Source organism: Streptopelia decaocto, assembly GCF_964273445.1.
Source record: "Streptopelia decaocto genome assembly, chromosome: 3".
NCBI classification, from domain to species: Eukaryota; Metazoa; Chordata; class Aves; order Columbiformes; family Columbidae; genus Streptopelia; species Streptopelia decaocto.
Genome location: NC_138656.1, coordinates 89,328,969 through 89,355,184, shown reverse-complemented (window position 1 = coordinate 89,355,184; position 26,216 = coordinate 89,328,969). Strand labels below are relative to the sequence as shown.

Below are 26,216 nucleotides of genomic sequence, written 5' to 3'. Positions count from 1 at the left end.
AGGGGCACGGTTGGCACAGCTGCCCGCAGCTGGCAGCGCGGGGAGCGGGACAGCGAAGCAGCACCGGGGTCGACTGCCGAACACCGGCAACAACCGGCGGCCAAGTGGCCGCGGCTGCCCCCAGCTCCGGGCGGGGAGGCGCGGAGCGACCGCGCCTGCGGCGTGGAGGGGTGGATTTTTTTTTTAACGCAAGCACACCTTGATGCGGCGGGGAGTTAAAGGCCCGCTCTCGGCAGGGGGAGCTTTGTTTTCTCGGCGCAGCTCGGGCACTGAGCGGCGGCACCGCTGCTCTCCGGCCGCACCGCGCCGGAGCTCCTGAGGACTAGGGGGGAGCCCGCAGGCACAGCAGCCCCCGCCGCCGCTGGGATTCGCTTGCTCGCCGCCGCACGGGGCCGGAGCACGGCGGAAGCGCCGGAGCGGCGTGCCGGGCTGCGCTGCCCCCCCGGGGGGACACCCGGCGGCTCGTCTGCGCTGCCCCGCCCGGGCCGGCCACCCTCCCCGCCCGCAGCGGGGTCCCGCCGCCAGCCGAGCGTCCCCCGCGCTGCCGCCGCTGAGTCTTACGGCAGTTTTGTCACTTTCTCGGACTTAAATGGACATTTCCCGGGAGCGCGCGTAGCCCGCGGGCGCCGCGTCCCGCCAGTCGCCTGCCGCCCGCCCCGCCGCGGGCACCGCCACTGCCTCTGCCGCTTGCGCCCCGGGACGCGAAGGCGCCCGGCAGCGCGGCCGCTGCCTGCCCCCGCCGGCCCGCCTTTCTCGCCGAGTTTCTCCACCGCTGGGAGCGAGAGCAACAGCTTGCACGGCCCGGCAGGGCCAAGTGCCGCGGGAGGCAGCGAGGGAGCGGGCGGCGAAAGGCACCGCCGAGCCGCGGCCCGGAGCCCTCGCGGCCTCTCCGCCGGAGCTGCACGGAGCTGCCCTCCCGCCGCCCCGTCCCGGGCCGCGAAGCCACGCCGGGCGGCGCTACGGGGGCCGGCGGCGGGGCCCCGCCGCCCGGGAGGAGAGTGCGCCCGGGGGGGCGCCCGCTCCCTCGCCGGGGCCCCCGCGAAGCTGCCGCAGCCCGGCCCGCCGCGCCGGGCTCCCAAAGTGGCCCGCGCCTCCGCACCCCGCGGGCGCCGCCCGGAGACCCTCGGCCCCCGCTGCCTCCTGCGGGCCGCCGCCGCGGGGTGCCTGGCCGCTGCCGCCTGCGCCCTGCTCCGCCGCGGCCCCGGCGTTCGCCCCGGCGCCCGGGGTGATGCCATGCCCCGCAACCACGGCGGCGGGGAGGAGGGCGGCTCCGCGGGGCTCTGGATGAAGAGCGGCGCGACGGCGGGCATGAAGGATGTGGAGTCGGGCCGGGGAAGGGCGCTGGCGAGCGGTTCGGCCCGCGGCGACGGCCTGCTGCTCCTGGGCACCGGCGGCGCGGCCGCCCCCGCCGGGCTGCGGGAGGGCCGCCGCGGGAAGCACGGCGCCCGCATGAGCCTGCTGGGGAAGCCGCTGTCGTACAGCAGCGGCCCGAGCTGCCGCAGGAACGCCAAGTACCGCCGGCTGCAGAACTACCTGTACAACGTGCTGGAGCGGCCCCGCGGATGGGCCTTCGTCTACCACGCCTTCGTGTGAGTACCGACCCTCTCCCCTCTCCTCTCCTCTCCTCCTGTCCCGTCACGTCCCGCCCGTCCCCCTGGTCGCCGGCCGCACCTGCCCCCGGCCAGAGCCGCTTCCTCACCGCGCGCACCTCCCTCCTCCCCCTCCGCTCCCCGAGCATCGCTCCGCGGCCGTCGGCTGGTCCACGGGCGGACAAGTCCCCCGCGAGTCGCGCCTCAAGTGCCCGGGAGGCACCAGCGGAGGCGGGGTTGCCGCTGCCACCTGCAGCGCGACGCTCCGCGGGCGACGGAAAATCCGCGCAGATCTCGGTGGGAGGTGATGGAAGGGGGAGGCTCGGTTCAGCCGACAGAAGGGGCCGCAGGAGAGCACGGAGGGGAGCACACGCTCGCTTGTCTCCCAGGCGTTTGAGGCAGCCGGGTTGCGCGGGGAGTTACGCGGAGGATTGCGCGGCGCTCCCGCAGCGGCCGCCCCGGCGACCCCGGAGTTAGACAGGGCGAGGAGTGCCGGCCGTCCGCCGACTTTCCCCGCGGCAGCGGCGGTAACCCCGCCGAGCGTTTCGCTGCGCAGTTTGAAAAGTTAGCGCCGTGGAGCGGCACGGCACGTTTCTCCCTCCCGCGTGTTTCCCGAGCGCTCGTGGTTTCCGCCCCGGCGGGGGGAGTGCGGGTGGTGGCGTGGGCCGCCCCGCCGTCCCACGCGTGTGCTCGGCGCGGGATGCGGCCACCCGGGTGCGCCCACCTGCCGCTGGCAGCGCCGGCGCCGCCCCCGGGGAAGGGCGAAAGGAGCGGCTCCTGCACTGGCGGCCCCGCTCTCTTCGACCCTCCGGTGTCTTGTCATTTCTGCGCTTTTTCTTTTAGCGAGCGACTCCTCCTGTCGCGCTCATTCTGCAAGAGCCGGTGGCTAAAACATCGCTCTGTGGAGAGCGGTACTGTCACCGCGCTACGAAACTTGTGCTGCTTTACTTACAGAGACTGGCCTGGGAGAGCTGTGTGAGTGCGACCTGAGGCTGTAACTGCTCCCCAGGATCAGTGGTGTTCCTTAATTCATTAGCAGTCCCCTGTTTTTACCGGTTTTGGTAATATTAGGGAAAGGCCTGACTCAAAAGCATTTTGGATGGCTGAGCTAGATGGGCGATACAGGCTGGTGAAGCGTCATTGCACTGGATCATAGTCCTAGATGAAAATGGGTAATAAAGAAGAAGGATGATAGGTATTACTGTATTGGGGATATAATACAACGTATTTCTATGTTAGGCTACATAAAATGTATCATAAATAAATCAGAATATTTAGCCGATATGCTGTAGGTAAATACATTTCCATGGTAGTTGCTGGAATCCAGCTAGTGGTTACAGCAGCTTCAGTAAAAAAGCATCTGTTCCCTCAAAGCTGTTTGATAGCATGAAGAGTGCTTCTCTCCCAACAACGGAGAAATCCCCAAATCCTACTTTAATAGAAGTTTTTATAAGTGAAAAAATACTTTGACAAAAACATGGCAGTCTTATTAATAGGATACTTTGTGTATAGATTTATTTAGTAGATCAAAATTGCTATGGATAACAAGCAACAGAAACGTACTTTATGGTATATTTTATTCACTAAAAGGATTTTCCTCCACTTAGAAATTCTGCCAATTCTTTCTGTTTTACTGTGAAAGTAAACTCTTAGAGCTTGAAATTTCTTCTTGGAGGGTGTTTATTTGGTACACTTTCCTGTTTGGGTTCTTCTAGGTGTTATCCTGCGGTGTAGGTGGATGTAAATTACTGTTGTGAGAATCACCAAAGTATTTACTAGGAATTATCTTGCTGCAGTGCCTGAAGTTGCTATGCCACACCTGTAAACTGTAGTTTTGGACTTTTCTCTTTGAGATCATGATGAAAATAATTAAAACGGGTAAAGTTCAAGTTGGAAATACAGTTGACAAGTTTAAACCTAAAAAAAAATGTAAATTTCCAAACAGAGTGAAGTCATGACACAGCAGCACTGTAAACAAGGAAGATTGCCAGCTGCGTTTAGATAATTGCCTACATAGAAAGAGTGCCAGTTTTAATTTTTAATTGCAAATGGCAATTTTGGCAGCTGTAAATGCCAACATTATATCTTTTATCTGAGCAGATCTGTGCGAAAGAGCTTGAAACATTACTGTGATATAAAGGCACCTAGTAATAATATTACCTTTAACGATCTGTCACTGCTACAGTGTTTAAGGTGCATTTGAAGTTCCATTGGATTTCAATTTGACAGCCATTCTCATTGCCAGTCTATAAATTACTTTAATGTATTTATATAATTCTGATTTAATGGCTGCCAGAGATCTGGATAATATTTTTGGTGTTTCAGGCTCCATTTTTTCCAGCCACCTGATCAAATACAATTGCATCTTGGAAAATACTGAAGCAAAACAAAACTGAAGCAAAACAAAACACGACTACTTGAAGTCTTAAAGCAGACAAGTATCTTAGAGTTGCAAAGACATTACTAAGTACATGGATGAGATGTCTGCTTCTACCTCTGCTAACCTATTCTTGACTGCAATAGAGCCTGTTATAGCTCTGCACTATTTCTGTTACAGGAATGGGCTGTCTGGTGTGAGACCTTCTGTGTAGATCACTGGTCTCCTGAAATGAGGCTCACTCTGATATGCAGGTTAAAATAGCACAAGGTTGGTTTCAGAGTTTCAATTTGAAGTTTTCAATCTAGAAGTTTACTTAGGTTGCCTGTTTGTTTTTGAAATAAGAAGTGTAGAATGAAGCGCCAGTTACAAATAAGAAATCATCCCTGCAGCGGTATTTCAATTTCTCATTTCCATAGGGAAAAACAGAGCTGAGAGTTATGCTCAGTTCGTTCTTCTTTTTTTCTTATTGCCCTTTCAAGTAAGACAGAAATATAGGTCAGCCACCTGAGGAACGAGTGTTGTGACCTACATTCAGAAGCCAATTGGTTAGTTTATTTCTAACTTGCAAAATGATGAAAAAGGCAGATGTTCTGCAAACTTCTGCTACTAGAGGAAGGATTTACTCTTGAGCAAAGGATGTTGACTACAGTATAGTTGTTCTGGGGAGTAGCTCCATGTTTCTTGGCTCCTTCTTGTGTACCTCAGTAGTTCTTTATGTGGAAGCCCAAGTTAAAAATCTAATATCTTTACATCAAGTTTTTGAAATAACTGCTTTTCAGATGCCACAGTCTTCTGTTCTTAGTCATTGAGGAGCACCAACAGTATGAGCACTTACGAAATCAGAAAAGAACATTCGTACCGTTTGTGAGTAATGAGTCAGTAGCTTAAACTCCTGCTAGTAAAATATTTATGCCACACCACATCACCTACACATGGAGCATGTGCATACTTAACATGCACACATCTACATTAAATTGCTGTGATATTGTAACTTTTCAAAAGCATTGTCTTGGGGTGACAGGGTTTCTTTCTGTTGTTGCTGTTATTGTTTATTTAAATTATTTTGGGTTGTTTGGTTTGATAAAAATGTGTAGACATTACCTTACAACGATCAAAGGGGAATTCCAGATTTGTTGCAAATTTAACTCTGGGTTTCATCTCCAGTTGTCATAAGGTTTTTGTATTATTTTTATTCTTAACTGACATTCTGAAGAAGATATGGCTTGAGAAGTTCAGAAAAAAAAATACTACTTTCTGATACTGTTTATAGTGGCAGAAAATAATTAGTCACATCAGTTTCCCAATTTAACATGTTGGATTTATTTCAGGAATAATAAAGTTTCTGTTTCTTGCTGACTTCTTTGTAATATATTCCATGCAAAACTCTTTTAACGTTTTGTTTTTTTTTTTTTGTGGAGATGTCCTTCTCTTTACAAAGCCACCACCTTTTGCTCTGGAAGCTTCTGAATCACAAATCGCAGGGCTGGATGGGTGCACAAGGGCAGTATCACTTTGCATGACCTGTACTGATAGGTTTCCACGGGCATCCTCTGTTGGCCACTGCTGGAGATAAGATACAGTGCTAGGTGAATTTAAGAGCCTGTATGATGTTCTTCTTGTCCTTTGCGTTATTGATGGAAAAAGGCTGAAAAAATATTTCTGAAAAAAAAAATCTAATGATGCCATCAAAGATTTAACCAGCTATTTTAGTTTTCCAGATCTGCTGGAAAGGACATTGCTTACTAATGATCAGATGGCTATTGAACAGCAGTCTTTGCATGTGAGCTAACAGCGCTGCATCATAGGGTGCCATTTGTATAATTATGGAGATTCCGCATTCTGATTAAAAAGCAAAAATGTGCAACAGCCTCAATACTTGCTTTTTGTCCTACTATCAGAAAGTAGGAGAAATTATTTTATCTCTGTATTTTATCTATCTCAAGTCATCTAATGAACTAGTTCTGGGTGCTCTCTGGGTAGGTTTATGGCTTTCATCTTTCCAAGCACCATTTCAGAGTCAGGGTCTGAAGTTTTTAGGGTAGCAATATATTTTTATATGCTATAAAAACAACAGATTGATATTTACAAATAACAAATAATAGCATTGACAACATAAATCATATGGAAAAGCAAATCTTCTTGGGTACTAAGGAGGTAAAAATTTGAAACTCTTTAACAGCTAAGCTTTAGTAGGCATTTTCTTTCAGGACCTGACAGTGAATGACAGTGGATATCTAGTTGCACTTCAGTATAAATCTGCAGTGGTTTGCTGCATCTGAGGCAGTTTGTGATGCTATATGCGTGCATATTTCTCATTTAAACATTGTTTGGAAGGGCCCTTTGGAAGTCACACTCTTCCCAGTCGTGTCAGCCAGGTTCTGTCTACACAGGTCTTAAACTTCACTGGATGAAGCTCCCACCGCCTTGCTGAGTAACCTGCAGGGCTGCAACACCCACCCATTAAAAACTGAGGGGTTTTGGCACAGGGAGGGAAGGATGGGAGAGCCAACCTGAACCTCACAAGTAGCAGTTTATGTTCATTGCCCCTTTATGTATCATCTGGCACTAGCAAGAAGAATTTGACTTCTGTATCCTTGTAATTTGCCTTCAGGTAGCTGTAGGCTGCTACCAGGTCGCCTGTCAGATCACCCTCTTACTAGACTGAACAAGCTCAGCTCCTTCAACTCATGTAAGACATGAGGTCAAGACCCCTGACTATCTTGGTTGCTCTCCTGCATCTCTTACAGCTTCTGCATATCCCTGTTCACCTGGGGATGGAGGCACAACTGGGTGACATAGTGTGAGGCCACATTGAGTAGAGGAGAAAAATAACTGTCTTCAGCCTGCTGCTTCACTCTGATGTGGTTGTATGCTGCTTGCCTTATATTCAATGAGGACATACTGATGGGCTTGTCCTCAACCTGCTGTGTCCACAGGAACACCAAGACCCTTTTCAGTGGGGCTGCAGCCTGAACAGCAGGTTCCCAGCCTATTTGGATGCGTGGGATTATTCTACACCAGACGCAGATCTCTGCTTTTCTCTTAATTCTCTTAATCATGTGTTGTATTTTCTTCTGTTCAGTCACCATACACTGGCCAGAGAAGTGGAAGTACAGCAATCTTTAAAACCACTTGCACTTTGTCTGTGATTGGCAAAGAAGATAAAATAGTCAGCAGCACTTCATTCCTTCTCTTTCCTGGTGTTGTTCATGGACAGCAGTCCTCTTCTGGAACCCTGTCACAGTCAATAAATAACATCTAGCTTCTCTTTTTCACTTGGTTTTTGTTGGAAAGCTATTGCCTACCCCAGAATTTTCAGTAGATAAGTATCAGGAATGTTTATCATGTGATGTATACTTACCTTAGTAAAATAGCGTTTCTCATTTCATCTTTAAAGGGTTGGTCTACTAAGTTTTCTCATTTGTACTGACCTCAAGAGCAGTGATCCAGGAGAAACAACTAATTTGCCATAAAAATCAAAACTAGTCCTCAGCCTTCTAGAAAGAACAAAAGGCTTTATTTGGGAGAGGTCACCAAGATCTGGATTGGGGAACATTAATGCACATTAACTTTCTTCTATTTGTCATCAGGTTTATTTCTCAAATGGGATTAGGAATCGTGTATAGGAGGATAGTATATTAGGTTACTGTTTAGGTTTCAGATTTTTAAACACATGTACAGCTTTTGAAGGCAGAGTTTTCTCCATCTTTTCTCCACCTTAAAGCAAGACGTAAGTTAAGAACTTTCTCTATAATCATCTTTTTTTTTTTTTTTTCTGTAATTTTTTCCTCTAATGCAAAAAACCATGCAATTAGCATTATATTTGGGAGTGAGAGTCCTATCTTACATCTGTTTTTCTTGGTGTGCTAGTCTTGGGTATGACATTTCTTGTCTTCCTTATTGAGTGATGTGGGGACCCCTGCTGAACTTTCTGTGGTCTCATATGGTGAGAGAAGTTGCCCCAAATTATAGATTTTGTCCAAGGGTCAGGTGATCTATGAACACATAATGTGGCATTAAATATGTGCTGTCTCAGAGGAGTAGTTCTTTTAGAGGATACAAGGAAGATTTTAGAAAGATTTTAATTGCCTGTGAACCAGTATTTGTGTGACAGGTTTTCCAAGTAGGCTCTAGACAACAGCTAAATGAGCTACACACCTTTTTTTCCCCAGTACTGCTTGCTGTGATCTTTGATTTTTTTAAAGCAAAAATAAAAGTAATTATATCTACACAAACTTGATGCTCTTTCCATGCTCCAAATATGACTGTGTTTTTAATAGCTATTCACCCTGTTTTACTGTTGTTGCTTGTAGCTTAATTAAGTTTCTGAATTGGGTGAAAGTACAATTGAAGTAATGTTTTTGCAGTAATTGCAAATAATTTCTAGCATCAACCAAATGGAAAAACAATGATCATTTAATAATTAATAGTGATTTTCCTATTAATGAGAGTAAACATTGTTAATATATTTACCAATACTCATTAAGATGCGGTGAAATTTTTCATAATAGTTTTAGTGGAAAGGAAAAGTACCTTGTAACTTTATTAATCTTTTTATGGAGAAAATTTATAGAAGGAAGAGCATTTATTCCTGGACAATGTAAACTCCTGCCACTGCAAATAAAACTCATTGTTGTAAGGTAATTATTTCTTAATAATTCAAAGGCATAATGTAAGTGCCAAGTGTTCAATATTTTTATATGGTTCATATTTCCAGTAGTCCCATGTCACCATAAATGTCTGATGAAAATTAATGGAATTTGCCACTGATTTTAATTGAAGCAAAATCGAGTCTTCTGCACACAGGTAAAAAAGATGGAGTAGAAAACACAAATAATACTATCTAATGAAAAATCTTTAATATGTGTACATAATAGACATAATTTGCTGCATTTTTCCTAGTGAGGCAGATGTTTATTGTTACAATAAGTGTTGCTTTTCCCCTTTGCAAACCATCAACACAACAGAGCATGCATTCTTGGCTTTTTAATTAGTGCTGGTGTGTTGAGATTCATTGCTAAATATGTGTTATGTAAACTATACTGAGTTTGGGGAAACTTTCTTTTTTTCTCCTTTCTTGTTTTCTCTGAGAGATTTTTTTCAAGTTTGCTTTACGGATTTCCTGTAAGAGAGCAGATGTAGATTACCCAAGGGATTGCCACCACAGGTCAGTTGAGGTTGAAAATTCATCAGCTGTACAGTTTGTCAATTGCAAAATAATTTTAATCAGTTGCTGTGCTCATGTGCAAAGTAAACTTCCTTTAAAGATATTAATTAAAAGTTCAAAGGCTGTCTTACAGGTCAGCTGCACTTAATCAAGAAATATTTTCAATTTTCTGTTGAGCAGCAGATTTATCTTGTGATAGCTGTCTGAACTGCAGTGTAATTGCGTTACAGGAAGCTCAGCAAACGTTCATCATTTTGGGCACTGAAGTGTAGTCACAGGCAGTGGCTTCTACTTGAAAGACTATGTGATCACTTCTTAATATATGCAGTCTGGTCCAGTGCTTCAGAGGTGGACGCAGTCCTCCAGCTAGACATATCTGAATTTCTCTGTTTGGCCTTCACCCAAGAAAATCTTCAAACATAAGTGCACGTATTTTCCTTGACAGCGATGGATATAAATATGTATGTAAGCATTTTCTTGAAGAGTGAATGATTTTCAAAGACATGGAGTACCTGCAGCTTCCTTTCATTATTGTATTGTACATTCAATGGGTAATTCACTTTTTTCTCCCCACTCGTATAGAATGAAGTTTAACAAATGAATCATGCTCTTAAACTGATTAGAAATAATGAAGAAAGGAAGTTCTGTATCTGCCTAGTTCTTGATTTAAGCAATATATTCTTGTTTGTCTTGGCTTCCTTCTTGCTTTGAGACTCCCTTGTTCAACAAAGCAAACATATTACACCTTTCAAGATTTTTGTGGAGTTGTAATTATTTTATTGTAGTCATACCTGATATCAGATGGTAGCAACAGACTGGTGCCAGGAGTCAAATACAACCAAACCAAGAGAGTAAAAACTTTCTGCTTTGAGAGGAAAAAAATGCTCGTGAACACATTCACATGCCTCCCTAGTTCACTACTGTCTTAGATTAGAAGATTTGCACACACCCTTTTGAGGTCATTCAGTCAGAAATAGCATCTAACTTCTCCTAGGACATTAAATTTAATTGCTTCGTACGGTCTAAGCTCATCCATAACCATGGTATCTGCGAATTACCCATTAGAAGCAAATGCACAAATCTTCCTCTTCCAAGATCTCGTGGCAGGAGTGCACTTAAAAGTTACTGCTGGGGCCTTTCTAAATAAGCATAAGGATCCTGACATACTTGAGAGGGCCTTTTGTGGGAAAATTAAGATGAAATGTTGGTTTGGATGCATTTCTGTAAGTAGTGGGGATGGACGGCCCCTGATCCTTGGCAGTGAGTTTGGAAATGTAGGTGGGTCTCCCCAGGATACAAGTCTGTATCAGTAAGTGTATCTTTTCAATGGCAAAACTTCCACATCATTGGAGAATGACAGGTGATGGCTCAGTTGGAGCTGACGTGGCGAGGCTGGAGTGATGTCCGTGCTGCAGCCAGGGCTGGTGGGCTGGTGATGTCCTCTTGCCGTCAGGTGGCCCAGCACTGGAGAAGAGGCATTGCCACGTTGCCAGAAAATCAGGCAGCGCACTCAGCAGCTTGAGAAACTCTTTTACGTCCAAGTAAGTTATGCTGACTGAGTTTAGAAGTAGCCTCTAAAATCATTAGGAGGAAAGATATCTCTATTTCTGCTCTTGTCTTTGTGCAGTTGATACTTTACTGTAGAGTCAGTTTTTTTCACAAGCATCAGATGAACCATTGCCACAGGAAGTAGCACAGTCTTGCTCTCTGCAAAAGCATGTGTAGAGGTGGCAGGAAATGCAAAGCAGCTTGTGAATGACGTACTTGCAGGTATTTGTGAAACGGGGAGGAAAGAAGAGCCTGTGCTGGCAGTTAAGAGGGTTTTTCTTGGACCTGTCCCTCAGGGCCATCTGAATTGCAGTTGGGAGGCAGAACTTAGCATCACAGAATCATTTGTGTTGGAAAAGACCTTTGAGATCATCCAGTCCAACCATAAACCTAACACTGCCAAGTCTGCCACGAAACCATGTCCCTAAGCACCACATCTACACATCTTTTAAACACCTCCAGGGATGGTGACTCCAACACTTCCCTGGGCAGCCTGTTCCAGGGCTTCACAACCCTTTCCATGAATAAATTTTTCTTAGTATCTAATCTAAACCTCCTCTGGTGCAACTTGAGGCCATTTCATCTTGTCCTATTGCTTGTTACTCAGGAGAAGAGACCAACACCCACCTCTCTGCACCCTCCTTTCAATCTCATTTTCTCATGCCTTTGCCCCCACCTACTTGTTTCTGCTAGAAATGTTAATTACATGTTCCGGTTTTTGTTTGTCTGTGTTTTTTGTTGTTGTGTTTGTTTGTTTGTTTTTCCCAAGGATGTTCTAGCTGACTTCCTGTGCACCTGTCATTTAGTTGCAATAAGTATGCATGCTCTCAAGTTATTTATTAAATTGCTAGTCATTTAATCAGTGGATATTTCTCTTTTTGAGATGTCCTGACTGCATCTGTAGACTGAAGATGAAGCTGAATTTATCATAAAGGAGGAACAGCTTTGCTGATGTCTGGAGGTGTTGTAAACTTTTATATCATACAACAGTTTGTTCAAACTGAAATATTTCTTTCTCGTTAAGCTTAGAAACAGTAGATCTCATTTGTTGGTTGGAGATACTGTCTAGAAGAAACTTAGCCTTCCTCAGAGGTTGCACTAATTGCTGACTGAACTTGTGATTTAGCTTCCGCAAATAATCTGATTGCTGGGGTATGGGAATTGAGAGGTTACTGTAGGCAGTGATGAAGCAGGTGATGATCTTGAATTATAAATACTCTTTGCAAGAAATTTTCATTTTCAATCTGAAAATGCTTGTAGACATACTTTTTAGTGATATTATTAGTAGTTTTGGGCACTTACATAGTAATTAGTAGAAATAATCAAACTAAGCATTGGTAAAAACTCTTTGAGTAAGGGATGATGGTAAAACCCCATCTGAATTAGAGACGTGTTTCTGAAGCTTATGAAGTTATACTTGAGAAATTCTTCTATGGAGAGAGGAAGGCCTATCCTGAAGTCTTTTGAAACTACTACATTATGTGTGTGTGGGCACTCTGCATGAGATTTTGCTGTTTGGACATATCACGTAGAGAGAGTTGTGGTGGATTTGCAGAGCGGGAGTGGTGGAAACAAAATCATTCAGGTGAAAGAGAATTTATGAATGTCTACTTGACTGTAACAGTACTTGACTGATACTAGATATTACTTTCAGGTTAGAAATGTGTTCATCTTATATTAATAATATGTTTTTAATTAACATTTCCCCCCTTTTATCTGCTTTCTTTAGAGAGAAAGCTGAAGTACCAGAGTGAATCAATTTATTTGATTTATGTATAAATAAAACATGGTATTGATTTTTACGTTTTTCTTCCTTTGAGGTCTTGACCCTGTGTGCAGACCTGAGGAAATTATCAGTAATATTTTTACTACAACATGAACATTTTATTCACTACTCGATTATGTTTCTGATTGCTTTTCCTTTGGTAAATGTTTATGTAAATCTCCTTGCTGAGACTGAGCCTCAGCTGGTTTATTCCCATCTGGGTCCACTCTTTGCTGGGCCTTCAGTCACTTTTTAGCTGCTCTTGCGGGTCATTAGATGGGAAGGGATGTGGGAAAGGATGCAGTTGGGTCAGCACACTGCAGCCCAATCTGTGACCACCAGCATGGCTACATCTACACTTGGAAGAAAACCTGAGGAAGTGCATCAGAAATTCTAGTACTTCTGAATACCCTTTAGCTCGGTGAAGGAAGGAATTCAGCCAGACTTATTTCTGTCCACAGAATTTCTCCTTGAAACCATAGTTGAGTTAATGATATCCATAAAATATTGAAGACATCTAAAAATAACATAATATTAGATTAAGTGTTCTTATTGCTGTTCTTCATTAATAGGAAAGCTGGAACTGAAGTAGCTGTACCAAACTGAAACAAAGTATCACACCAGCAAGTGTCAGAAAGAGAAGTATTTACTTGGAAAAATCCTTTGCATGATATTGCTCTCCAGTATTTTTTCATCTCCCCATATCTGTAAATTACCTCACCACAATGAAAGGTCACGGCATTCTTTTAGCTTGCCTTTATAACCAGCTTTTGGAGTTAATCTTAACTAGTATAATGCATAGTGACTGAAAATTTGGATATATTAAGACAGTGCAGTGACATTTCAGATACGCTCTGTATCCGGAAGATAAAATTAACTAGCAGAGCACTCAGGATTTAGGAAATACAGTTTTATGAAATTTTGATTGTGTTTTTCAGGTTTATTAATCCCTGGCAAAGCTGTATTCTTCTATGTCTTATGCGTAAAAGAGGCAAATCTCTGTGAAATAAGACTAAAATGAAAACAATCCTGAATGAAAACATGAAGAGTTGTGAAGATTTTGAAGTCATTTAGAGAAGAACCAGTCAAGAAATCTGAAGTGTATTTTGATTTTGGGAATGAGATAAGTCTATTAGGGTGGCCTGATCGTCTCCCAGTACCTCTGTTTAGCATCCTGCAATGAACCAGTGTTTGCTTTCATTACAGCCCAGTGTGTGTCACAGAGCCGGGTCTTATGAAGACACAGGATATCTGCGGTATTCTGTGTGTCGTGGTGGCTCAATGATAAAATTCTTTCAGCCTTGTCTTTAAACGTGAGGCATAGTGTGATGGGTGCGTGATGTTGCAGGTTGTGCTGTTCCAAGTATGGACCTGTGGATTAATTAGAGGCTGAGGGCTGCCTTGCCTACCTCTAGAGGGTGTGCAGGTGACGGCGACAAATCACTGCACATTCAGCTTATACTGTTTTCTGGCAGGAGGATAAAACTGGTGTCTTGCAGTCTTGCCCTGGGAATTGCTGGTTACATGTTCTAAGAAGTCACTACACATTTTTGGTTTTATTAAAAACAATAATTAATGCAGAATGCTGGAGAACTGTTAGAATACCTTGTGAAAATGGTGGCACACCCAGCCACAGCTCTGCAGGATGTCATTCAGTAATCCGCAAATTTCATTCATGTAACAAATGCAGGAAATGCAAGTTCATTATTAAGTAATACCAAGTATTTGTATGAATTTTGTTCTTGGGTGTTCTAGGTAGTTATCTGTCAGTGTCTTAGATGCTCTGCAAACAGTGAAAAATCTTTGCAGAAGAAATCTATCTTTTCTCTTGGAGTAATATGGAAATAATAATATTGGTCACTATCACAGGTAAACGTCAGTTTTCCCTCTACATTCATCTAAATTACCACAGACAGTGTCACTGTCTTTTATTCAGGATGGTGACCCAGGCGCCATTGTTGAGATGGACCTTTATAATTCCTACTGTGATTTATGTCTACCTAGTATGTCAAAGGTGTGACCTGTGTCGCCACAGCTCAAACTATCTTTCAAATCCTTAATATTTTAGTTCTTGCAACCCGATTCTGCCTGGACTCGACAGGATGCTCAGAGTGCTCATCCTTGTGACTAAAACCCCTGCCCCTCAGCCCAGAATTAGCTCCTCTTACTGCTTAGGGAGAAAGTTATTTCTCTTAAGTTCCAATAGCTGTAAAAAGCATCTGGCTAGTTAATTTTTAAAATTACATTTGTAACTGAGTATCGGAAGCAGAAAGTCAACTTCACATGATTCATGAAGAGCAAAAAAAGAACAAATGAAACTGCTCCTTTTTGCTAGGTCTGACAGCCCAGCAGGTGTGATAGAAATGCTGTTCATTCAACAACAAGCTACTGACAGCAGCAGAATAACATGGGTGCATTTCTAACTTAGTGCAACGAAACCTGTCTTCAGTAAACCTGTAACTAAAACTGTGGTGTATTTTTTTCCAGTCACCTTTTTAAAGTGACACTTATTTCGGCTGTTACGTTAGCTAGGAATTTCAATGTATAATGATTTTATGAACTTTATACATCACGTGGTTAATGAGAGTTTTGTTCCTGCATTGTTTGGCTTTGTCTGAAGATAATACTGAGTTAAAGAAATGTGTGGCTGGTGGAAGAACAAGCAAAATGGCAATACAGCTTCCCAGCACATAGCAGGGATACCAGGATACAGATGAATTAATGGTGGTAAAGATACACCTAGTCTAATGGCTTTTTCTGAGGTTGGGAGCTAAAAAAAAGCAGATATTAAGTGGCCGATGAAGATTACTAAGAACATGGGGAAAATAATCAGTGGGATGCCCTGGGAGAACAGACTTATATCAGTCTCATGGGTTCTTTGAAACAGGCAGTTGTCAAAATCTTCGGGCTCGACAAACTTTGAGAAAGTGAAACATGAATTGCAGTAGTTTGTTCATTTTAGGGCATGTTTTCCTGAAGCTGTGTCTCTCAAAACAGACTTCTGCATCTGCATCCTTTTGCAGTCTGTAGTATGGAGTGAAGAGGGACTTAATGCGCTTGAGCTAGTTTAATTAGTTTCAACTGGTTATATTGCTGTGATACGATCACTGTGTCTTTTGGGACATTCTACCAAACTTTTGAAGCCTTGTATAAGCTTTGTGCAAATTCTTCAAAAACAGGGGTAAAAAATAAGATTTTTGCTTGTAATCTAGGATGTAAGAGCAATTCAGATCTTTGCAACTAAAAGTCTTGTGAACATCTAGATGACAGGTGTTTAAAATTGACATCTGTTGTATCTAGGTAGGCTGAGTCCACTGCGTCTGCTGTTTCAGTTCTTCATTGGGAATAACTGGATAAAGCAAATAAGAGTGTCAGCTCTTTTATCCTGAGGGAAAAAAAACCACCACCACCACCACCACCATCAAACAAACAAACAAAAACTGGCCACTGCCAAAAACAACAAACCAAACCAAACACTGAAAAAAACATGGTTTGGGTTTGTTTTTTTTTTTTTCTTTTTTTTTTTTTTTTTAAATGTGGAGAGTAATAGCAAGATTTTTATTCTTTTTCCAATGGAAAGGTGAAGAAAAGCTTCCTTTTCTTCTTAGTAGATTTCAGGTGTTTTCTAAAAAGCCACTCAAAATAAAGGCATCGGACTTCCATTTGAGTGGCTTTTTAGCTTCTCCACCAGTCAATTTTTTCCGCCGTTGGTTGTGCCGAGTTGGTTTCCTAAGGGACTAATGATCTTTTCCTACTTCTGTGTTCTCTGATTAACTCAAGTCTTTCCTCAGAGGACCATGGAGTTGGGACCTAAGGGCTTGCTCTAATGGTCATCCTTGGAAGAGGATCCTGTGGACATTGCTGAAGGGTGAAAAGAGCACTGCTTTTATCACAGTGGTGATAAAATTTCCCTTGAAATTTCAGCACCATTCTGGCTTTCAGAAATCTCTGATGCATTCAAGCATGTAGATGTTTATATATATATATATATATATATATAAAATGCTGACATACATTGCTGTCCCTGTTAATAAAAGCAGAGAACATGATTTATATTTGGTTGAGTCTAACAGTAGTAGATAGAGAAGCCTTGAGCAGGTACAAATGCCCGGCCAAATCCTAAAGCTATTTATTACCCATTAATTCCAGGTTCAATCCAGTACCTCTTACTCAAGCAAAATACTAGTGAAGTAATAGGATGTTTTATCTTTGTATTCTTGAATTTTCTAAGAGTGCTGTTTAATTAAAAAATATGTATATATACTTCAGGTTTCTATCAGCCCTTTCTCATCACTGTCTTGTGCAGCCTCACGAGTGATCATTTGTGCTGCGTGGACTGAGGTATGTTATACAGTAAATCACCTGCGGCTGCAGTGGATCACAATATGCTGTAGACATTGTTTTTAGATCTTTGTGTTAACAATTTGCAGAGAATAACAGAGACTGTAAGTGCAAAATACTTCTCCTTGAAAAGTAGCCATTAAAATGCTGCCACAAAAGTAACCATAGAGTTTGGAAAATGATATGGTACAAAATAATGTGTTTTGCTTTGTACAGTTTTATTCATTTCTGAAAATGATTGTTCTTTTGCAGTCATGGAAATCTGGATATGTTCCTAATCTAAAATCAATAGGAAATACTTCAGTTGTTGAAATAGCTCTTAAACATATTTTAGTTTGGTAGTTGATTGCATATTATGTTTGCAGCCCTTGTGCAAAGCAGTGTTTAATAGCAGTTTGCTTCATAATGAATACAGATGAAGGCTGTTCTTTGTATTATCAATCTAAAAAACTCCATATATTCATATAATGCAGTTGATGTCAAGTTGCCACATTGCTTGGAATTTATTGCCGCATTGTTTGACACATAGCTATCAACTATAAGAACTCTTTGCAACTCAAGCTCAAGACTTAGCACTTCTCATTTAGAAAATGACCTTGCAAGTTAGTCAAATGACTGGATTAGCAAGGTTATAATGGTTCTATGGAACAGCAGCTGTTAATGGAAAGTTCTCAGTATTGGCATGGATCACTTGCTGGTTTCTCTAATTGCTGTCATCATTGCTTATGTATACAGTGGTTATCAATGGCTGTAATTGCTTTATAGTTCTCAGGCCATTCTCTTACTGTTATGATTAATTTTTAGCTCTCTTAAGATTTAGGCTGAAAATATCTGAGGATTAATCTACTATTTTCTTTTGTGCTTTGTCTAGCAACTTTGTGTAAGTTGCTAATTATTAATAACCACCCTTGGGGTATGAAAACAAATATCCTAATGTTCTCATCATGAAATATATTTTCCTTTGAAATCTCTGGGACCAGATTTGGTCCGGTTGATTTACATGATTTGCTTGCGTAGTATTATGAAAAATAAATTATAACAGCTCAACTGCACCCTCCATCCCAGAGATGTTTCAGGGTGAAGAGACCTGGATGAGCATGGGTTTTTTGAAGGCATCTGGTCAATTGCCCACCTGTCTTGGATGACTGGCAAAATACAGCACCTGAGCTTACCTTCTTAGCTTCAGGTTTATGACAAAGTCTCAGCATGAATTTCTAGTTAAGTCTGGTTTTGTACCAGTTCTGTGTTTGTCAGAGACATTAAAAGAATTAAACCTGGCTGGAAGATTCTGTCTACAGAGAGGAATGATTATCAAGTGAAAAAACTTGATTTTATAATGGTGGTAGATAACAGTTGGCAATCAAAGATAACACTTCTTTAGTACACTTACCCTCATTTTATGTTTAATCCTGTTCTGTAACATTCAACTTAGAATAGTTGGTCCTCTGGCTGCAATTGTGTGAAGTTGGAGTTGTGATGATACTCTTGGCAGCGCGGGGGACAAGTACGACTGTGAAACTGTTTCCTGTTGAGATCTTCTTCCTTGCAGCGTGGTGTGTGCTGATACGTTACAACTTGCAGCTTGCGGTGTTTTATTGCTTAATTTAACCATAGCTTTCATTTCTTATGGTTTGATTGGTTGGCCAAGCATGCAGAAATTCTGAGTCAGATACACCTATTTCTGGATGCCCAGTATAATTAGGTGCAGCCCTGAAGCAACACGTTTTGTGCAACTTTCCAGGCACACAAAATGCAGAAACACAAGAGGTGGTTCAAAAACTGTCTGGAAGAAAAATAATGCCATTTAACTTTAAATTATTATTGTACTTGTTCTGAGAAGCCTCTTGGTAATGATGAGCTTCTGCTATTTTTTTTTCCTTTTATTTTTCTTTGTCTTACTTTTTTTTTTTTAATTTTTATAGCTTTGATACATTTGAAATATGCCAGATGGACATAACTGGAAATGTAGGTATCCTGTATAACCTCAGAGTGGCTATATACAACCAACATTGCCATTAAATTCCACAAATTTCTGTTTTCTGTAGCCTTGTCCTGGGGCATTGCTGTTGAAAGTGAGTTTTGTTTCTGTAGCTTGTGTAGTCTGGTTTGCATGACCAGCTTGCTAAGAAGTTTGCTGATTAGTGGTACTGTGGCTGAGTGCATAGTGCTGATTGAAAATGGGACTGAAAGCAGCAACTTGTATTCCAGGGGACACAGGAATTATTCACTGCTGATAATTTTTGGCTCCTAACAATTGGGTGCGTCTGTCACTAGGAGAAGGAAGCAGTTTAGCTGTAATTGTCTTACTGAAAAGGGAAAATTATCTGAGAAATGTTTTCATATATTTTAAGACTAAAATTCTGTTGAACAGATAAGTATTAACTGCATCAGACATGATTATATGCTTAATTGCTTGTGTGTAAATAATGGAGTAAAATCCTTATGGGTAGTAATTGAGACACACCTGGGAGCAATTAAGTACAGAACTATATAGTATTGATTTCCTTGAAATACAAGAAATATATCAATACTCATGGCACAAAACTGCAAATATTGCCTCCTAAGAGAACCAGGTAGAATTTAAAGCCACAGGGAAAAAACTGAATTTGTTACGCACTTTTATAAAGAAACCCAGAATCTACTTTTAGTCTTTCTTTAGATTTGTCGTTTGGTATCTGCCAGTATTTTATCTGCCATTTGTTTGAGAGCTGATGTCCTTCATCGGCTCTACCCTTGGCTGAGATTGGGCATGGTTTTCTCTGGGAGGTACCAATAAATATCTACCGAGGTGTGGCCATGTGGGAGGTCTGGCTTGCATTTTGGAGCAGTTAAGCTGCTGGTCTGCTGTTGTGGTAGTTACTTCAAATCTGGGTAGTCAGTCTTGAAATCTGTAGTGATGTGAATAGTAGGTTTTGATTACTATGTTTTTATGTTCATGGTTAGTTAGGCTTTTCCGCTATTGTGTATCTTAATTATTTTTTTAATATATGGTCTTTTGACTCTTGTTCATTTCTGTTACTAAGGATCCTTTGCATGAATTTTTTTGTGGAACCCTAATTTAAGATTAAAAATACTCTGTTTAAAATATTAATATTGCAAAGCTGTACTAAATAGTTAAGTTTAGATTCCTCAGTTTCTTTTATTTAAAATACATTTTATAATCCAGTTAAGGAGATCATAATGGTAAATGTATTCCCTAAAATGGCAGTAAATAGCATGGGCAACATCTTGAATACCAAGAGAGGAAGAATCAAGTGACATTGGAGATGCAAGGAGTGGACATATAAAGCCAAAGCTGAAATCTTGGGAAATTGCTGTGGTATTTTTCATTTGTATTTAAAAACAGAATAAATTGTTTTTGTAAAGGTACCATTCCACACAGTATGTTTCTTTAAATAATCTTGATGTAAATTAATGTTTATCCCTTGCTGTGTAGCTCTTGAAACTTTGACATTTCCTCTGTGTTTTAAACTTTCTCTTCCTTTATCTGATGTTTCTTCCTTTTGACCTAGCAGCTGTACACTGGATAGGTGCGCCAGTGCATGTTTAATTGTTGATTAACGTATATGCTGATTTATTCTTCATGCTAAATGCATATCAGAAGTAGCATCAAATGAATCAATTCCAAAAAATTGCATGCCCGCCTTAGCGTGCATCCATACGATAGGCTTAGAGCTTTTATACATAAATATATATGTATGTGTGTACAAACATGCCCTTCAAGGGAGCAGCCCCTGATCTCAAGGTGAAATGGTGCAGACCACACCACCTAGGGCTAACTTGCACCAGAGTTGACGGGCTGCATCTGCTGTGTCTTGTACTTGGCCATGGGCCTCTTCTGGACATCAGATGGTAGTTCTTTAGCCCTTAAACATAGTCCATGCATTTTATTGGTCCAAACTATGCAAAAGAATGAGAAAACTCTGTTGCATCTCACCACAAGGGTGGTTTTTTATAGCACAAAACTTAAATCACATGTTTTATAACCTGCCAGGTTGCATATGAGCCAGATATATGTCCACTTCATCCATCTCCCATCCTTCTCCCCCAAAACGACCAAACTGTCCCTGAAGACAAAGAACAAACCAGAGCCAGGGCTAAACAGGTGAAAGTGTTCAGGAGTGTGGTGCCAAAGACCTCCCTCTGGCCACCTTCTCTTCAGTGATATAAGCGTACGTAAAGATACCTATAGCTCGTTTTGCAGAGCCTCCCTGGGCCATAGTGTGGGAGGGGTGATTGTCAGCCAGAGCTGGTAGAAAATGTTCTTTGTCTTGTGCAAAGGTAAGACTCGAAAAATCCTGTCCCAAATTGAAGCAAAGAGTTGGCTTTCACTGTTTTCCAAATCAAATGTAAAAATATGTCTTGGGTAAATGCCATGCTTCAGTGTTACCCACTTTGTACTTAAAAAAAAAATACATTGAACTTCACTAAGAGGACTTTTTCACCTGAAGTCAAAATGCTTCACAGACTCTTCAGCATTCTTGAGAAGGATGAATAAAATAAGTCATTTCCTTTGATGAAAGTTTAGATGCTTGTGAATCAGTATTTTTTTTTTTCAAGAGAAGGTTTTGCTAAAAATTCACAACCAGCCATTTTCTCTTTTCCACTTTCCCTCTTTTCTTTGCAGATGACCAACACGTGGAAAGGCAGTGAGACTCCCACTAGAGATTTCTTGCTGCATTTTTCATGAGGAATTCGCAGAGGGAGGCTGATACTCTAAGAGATGAGCTTACATCACTCTAGCTGGTGCTCTAAGAAGCACAGTTAAAAGTACAAAGCAGAGTTGTGGAGCTGCAAGAAAGGATGGAGAGAGAGGGTGGAAGTACCGCTGAGTACTGGTTAAAACAATTAGAAGCTGTTAAAGTAACTGGCAAGCTGACCCCCAGCTTTAACCTTTAATCACCACGTTCTGCCCCTCCAGAAAGGCAAAACTATGTGAAAAGGTTGGTGAGTCTGTCTGGGCTGGTTTCTGTAACTTGGTGAGCAAGGGCGCTCCGCTCTAAAACCGTGGGAGTTGGATGTGTCTGCATGTATTTCACCCTTTTTTCAGACTAGAACACTAAGATGCAAACTGAAAGAATGTTCTTGGTAATACTTTCAGTTTGCATTTTAGTGTTTTCCAGGGCCTTTGCTGTCAGGGAGCCAAGGACCATGCAGCAGGGCCCTGTGGCAGAGCTGGCTGCAGCGGTGACTGGCCTGGCACTGCACATGCATCTGAGACTCACTTTTGCCTTTGCTGTTATCATGGGCACAGGTCTTATCCCTTATTACTGCAAACATAGCTCTACGCTGGGGAACAGTCAGTGTTTGCAGACTTTTAATGAGCCAGTTGCAGCGTCATTGTGCTGGCTGTTCCGGGGTCCACCTTTGATCCCACTAGAGATGCAGGTGTCCCAGAAGGATCCAAGTAAAATGCGATGTCTTCCGTATAGAATCATAAAAACCTTTTGGGTTGGAAGGGACATTCAAAGGTCATCCAATCCACCACCCCTGCCATGAGCAGGCACATCTTTAACCAGATCACGTTGCTCAGAGCCCCATCCAGCCTGGCCTTGAATGTCTCCAGGGATGGGGCATCGACCACCTCTCTGGGCAACCCATATACTATTTGTTTACTTTTACCTGAAGCCTGTGTACCTGAATAATGTTTTAGAAGTCTATTGTATCCTCTAGCACACATTAAAAAAGAGTGAGTGACTCCATATATACTTTTTCACATCTGTTTAATTATAATTTTCTAACTTGATACTTGTGGGGGTTTTTTTAAGACTTCTAATCGAAGTGAGCAGTTCAGATAACAAATGCAGCATTTGTGGACTTTATAGTAATGTATGAAATGTCTGGACTGATAAATAATGAGTGTAGTAGTACTTCTGTGTTTAGTAGTATGATATATTAATAGTATTTTTAACCTGTTTATTTTTATCTGTGCCTGAAATACTTTCAAGATAAAGAAGCCTTTTTATTATGCAACTAATGAGAGGATAATTCAAAGCAAAGTTGCTGTTACAAGTTAGAAATATTCTTCAGGTTGTTTAACATTTTGCAATTCCTTGTTGAGAGAATGCAAATGAAGCAAGCCAGTAAGTGAAGACAAGTTGATGTTACACTCTGGTGTTGCTTCTTTTAAATTTGGCTTAAGGCATAAAATAACAGCTTGAGAAGCCAGTGCAACAACCAGAAACTTTTATGATTCATTTAAAGTAGTCACATTTTTAAGCATGAAGGAGCTTTTTGAGGCTATGCTTTTGATATTAAAAAAATGTTCATAGGAGAGTGTGCCCTTAAATGCACTTATGTTTTTCTGCCAGGTGCTGCTGTGGATTTCTTGGATCAGGAAAAGAACCTAAAAACTGCAGTGGTTTTTAATGTTGTGTTATGAAATACCAATCAAGTGTCATTCACCATTGAGTTCTGGGAAAAATAATATGTTTGTTTGGCAACTTCTGTTATTCCTTACCTTACTAGTGTCAGTAAATGCTTGTTTATCGAGAAGAACCACAAGGAAGTGCCCCGGAGCCTGTTGATCGTGCTGCAGTTGTAGCTGTAGGGGAAGCAGATGGCTGACGACTCTCCGCACTGCTTTGCTCTGCACTCCTGCCCGCCAGCCTGTGCTGCTATCTGCCTGTCCTGCTGTCTGCCCGTTTCCTCCGCTCCCTGCACTTCAGCTTGCCGTCTTCCATCTCTGATTCCGTAGTGGACCTCTCTGCAGCTTGGGGAACAGTAGACAAGCTGAAGTGAAGCCTAGTGAGCAGAGGCATCCGTGAGTTTGGTAGCTGGGAATTTGAAGATCCTACCACATTCCTGTGTACCTTTTAAAAATTACATAATTCAGAAAAGATTCTGCACTTAATATTTCCACTAATTAAATTCAGAATTTTGAATTTTTTTTTTATTTCTGTGGGAATTTTTATGTCCAGTTCAGATCTTGAATATTTTGTAGTTCAAATAAACATCTAAATGTTTTGATTAAAATGAAAATATGCAACATACTGGACACAGATTGACCCAGACCATTTCCATAGTTTCTGTGTTTAATCTGTGGGGAATGTTCGCTATGGAGTTGCTTGGAGCATCTTGATAACCTGCTACTCAAGGTTTCAGGGTGAAAGAAAAAAAGCTAGCTGATACCCCAGTGGCATGATTCTTCCTTTGATACTCCTGATGTTTCCTAATGATTCTCACTCTCTGCATATGTAGGGGAATTGAGGGACAATGACAGCTAACAACTCTATGTTGTGCATTTTCTTAAAGTTGAGGTTAAGAAGCTTGTGCTAGATAACACCATATATGATTTTGGACTACCACATGGACTGCACAGGTTAATTTTTGTAATGTGCAAGGCACAGAAAATGTATTGAAATTCAGTGGGAGTGGGTTGTTGAGGCCCCTGAAGTTCCTGGAAGTACCAAGCAAATGCAGAGCAAACCCTCTTGCTGGGCTTGGTGGGACACAGGCATCGCGGGGAGCTGCTCATTGGCAAACAGGTATTTCTACTGTGACCTCACTGCAATTGAAAAACAGTTACTGCCTCACATTTTGCAAAGGTATTTGGGAGCCACAAACTTAATTCATTTTTATTGGTGAATTCCAAGGCAGTATTGGTTACTCTCTTCTCCAAGTACCATTCTTTGAATATAAAGTTAGTAATTAAAAAAATGCAAAAGAGGCTGGATGAGTGGAGAATTAGTATGATTTTAATTAACAGGTAGCTCCATAAGCAGCAGAATTAGTAAAACGTGGCATTATGTTTCTGGATTTTTTTCCCGTTTTGGTGCCTTAAGGTGATCAGAGCTCAATCTGACACTTTTTGTTCAGTTGTGGCATGTTGTAGGTTTCTCTCCTGTGCATTTCCAATGTGCAGTGAGGCTGCATCGCACGCTGCACCTTCTTGTTGGCATGGGGTTTGCATGCAGTTTCTTTCCATTGCCAGGTCAGTTATATTCATTAAATATGAAAGAAGGTAACATTTTTGAGAATTCTCCCCTTTGTCAAGTCTGATCAAAATCAGCTACCAGGTTGAAAAGTCGATTTGTGTTGAGGGGAGGCTGGAGTGTACGAGGATGCACACAAGCTGCCTGATTGCAGAAGTCTTGTTTCCGTAAGAATCCAGCTCCAGTCTCACTGCTGGCCTGTCTGCTGCTGAAGAGGACTAAACTGACCATATTCCCAGAAGCACACAGTAGCAGTTCAAGACTTTGTGGCACTTTTTTGAGAATATGCTTAGTTTGTCCAGGGGCAGCTGACTTGAATGAGCGGTAATAGTAACACCGAATTTCTTGTGCCGTAAACATGAGTTGTGCTTCGCAAGGAAAAGATGAGTCCTCTGTCTCAAAGGTTAACCTAAATAAAATGCAAATCACAACATATTAAAATTGGCTTGTCACTTAGGTTTCACCCAAGGTCTTTTCACGGTGAATAATAACCACATTCCTGTTGAATGAGAGTTTTCCTGGAAAGATAAACGTTAGGTACCCCCACGCCTATTGCTTAATCCCTGTGGACAAAAAAGGTGATGAGAAATCACACCCTTTTTCTTTTACCAGCCTGGAGAGATGTTGATGTTAAGCAATGATGGTGCTTTCTGCATAGCTGCCAGCATTTAGAAGTGTTATCCAAAGAAAACTCCCTAAATAAACTGGCTGCCCACTGGGCTGCAAGGAGTGAATAAACAGAGAAGGGCTGCCAAGACGGCAGAGTACAGGGCCCTGCTTGGACCAGGCCAGATGTGTGGGGTGGATGGAGGAGCTGTAGGGAAAAGGGGCTTTGCACCTTCAAAAGCTTCCAGAAATGCTCATACTCCTTGGGGAGCTGATGCAACCCTGCTGTGGGGAGTACAGTAAATTAGATTGCAGAAATACTTGAGACTGTGTGGGAAACAGAAAAAAACATTAAATATACTCAATATTTTGCATAGTAAAAGGACACTTGCACATTTTTCTTCTCTACCTCTTTGCATAAGCCTTCTACTTTTTTGTTACTGAATTGTATCTTCTTATTATTGATTTGGAAATGAGGCTTCATTAATCTTGAATGGAGACTTTCCCTTGGGTAACTGTTCTTTAGAATAACAGTTCAGTTGTTAGTGTTTGAACTCCACTAAATAAATTGGTTTTGGAGTAAATTATTTTAGTTTTTAAATCGGCATGTTTTAACATCAAGTGGTTTAGAGTGACTTTGCTGATCTGCACTACACAGAAAATGCAATATCTTGCTTCAGCAGAATAACCTGTAGTCATCTCTCTTGATTAAATTTTGATCAAGGCTGTACATGTTGTTAATTATTATAGTGTCATTCACAACGTTGGTGGCAAAAAAAATCACATATTGGTGGCGAAGAAGGTTCCAACCAAAGTGGCTTTTTTATTTTCATTTCATGAGAATTATTAGTTTAAATTATCTTATTTTCTTCTACTGATTTGTCGC

The 26,216-nt window shown here is 42.0% G+C and overlaps 1 protein-coding gene across 1 annotated transcript in view; it reads left to right on the top strand.

Annotated features, from left to right (window-relative positions):
- Positions 1-1,002: 1,002 nt before the first annotated feature.
- Positions 1,003-26,216, top strand: part of KCNQ5 (potassium voltage-gated channel subfamily Q member 5) — a 287,966-nt gene continuing 262,752 nt past the window's right edge. The window contains exon 1 of the mRNA XM_082047469.1: positions 1,003-1,589. Coding sequence (XP_081903595.1) covers positions 1,234-1,589 — 356 coding nt within the window. The 5' untranslated portion in view covers positions 1,003-1,233. The remainder of the gene's footprint in view (positions 1,590-26,216) is intronic.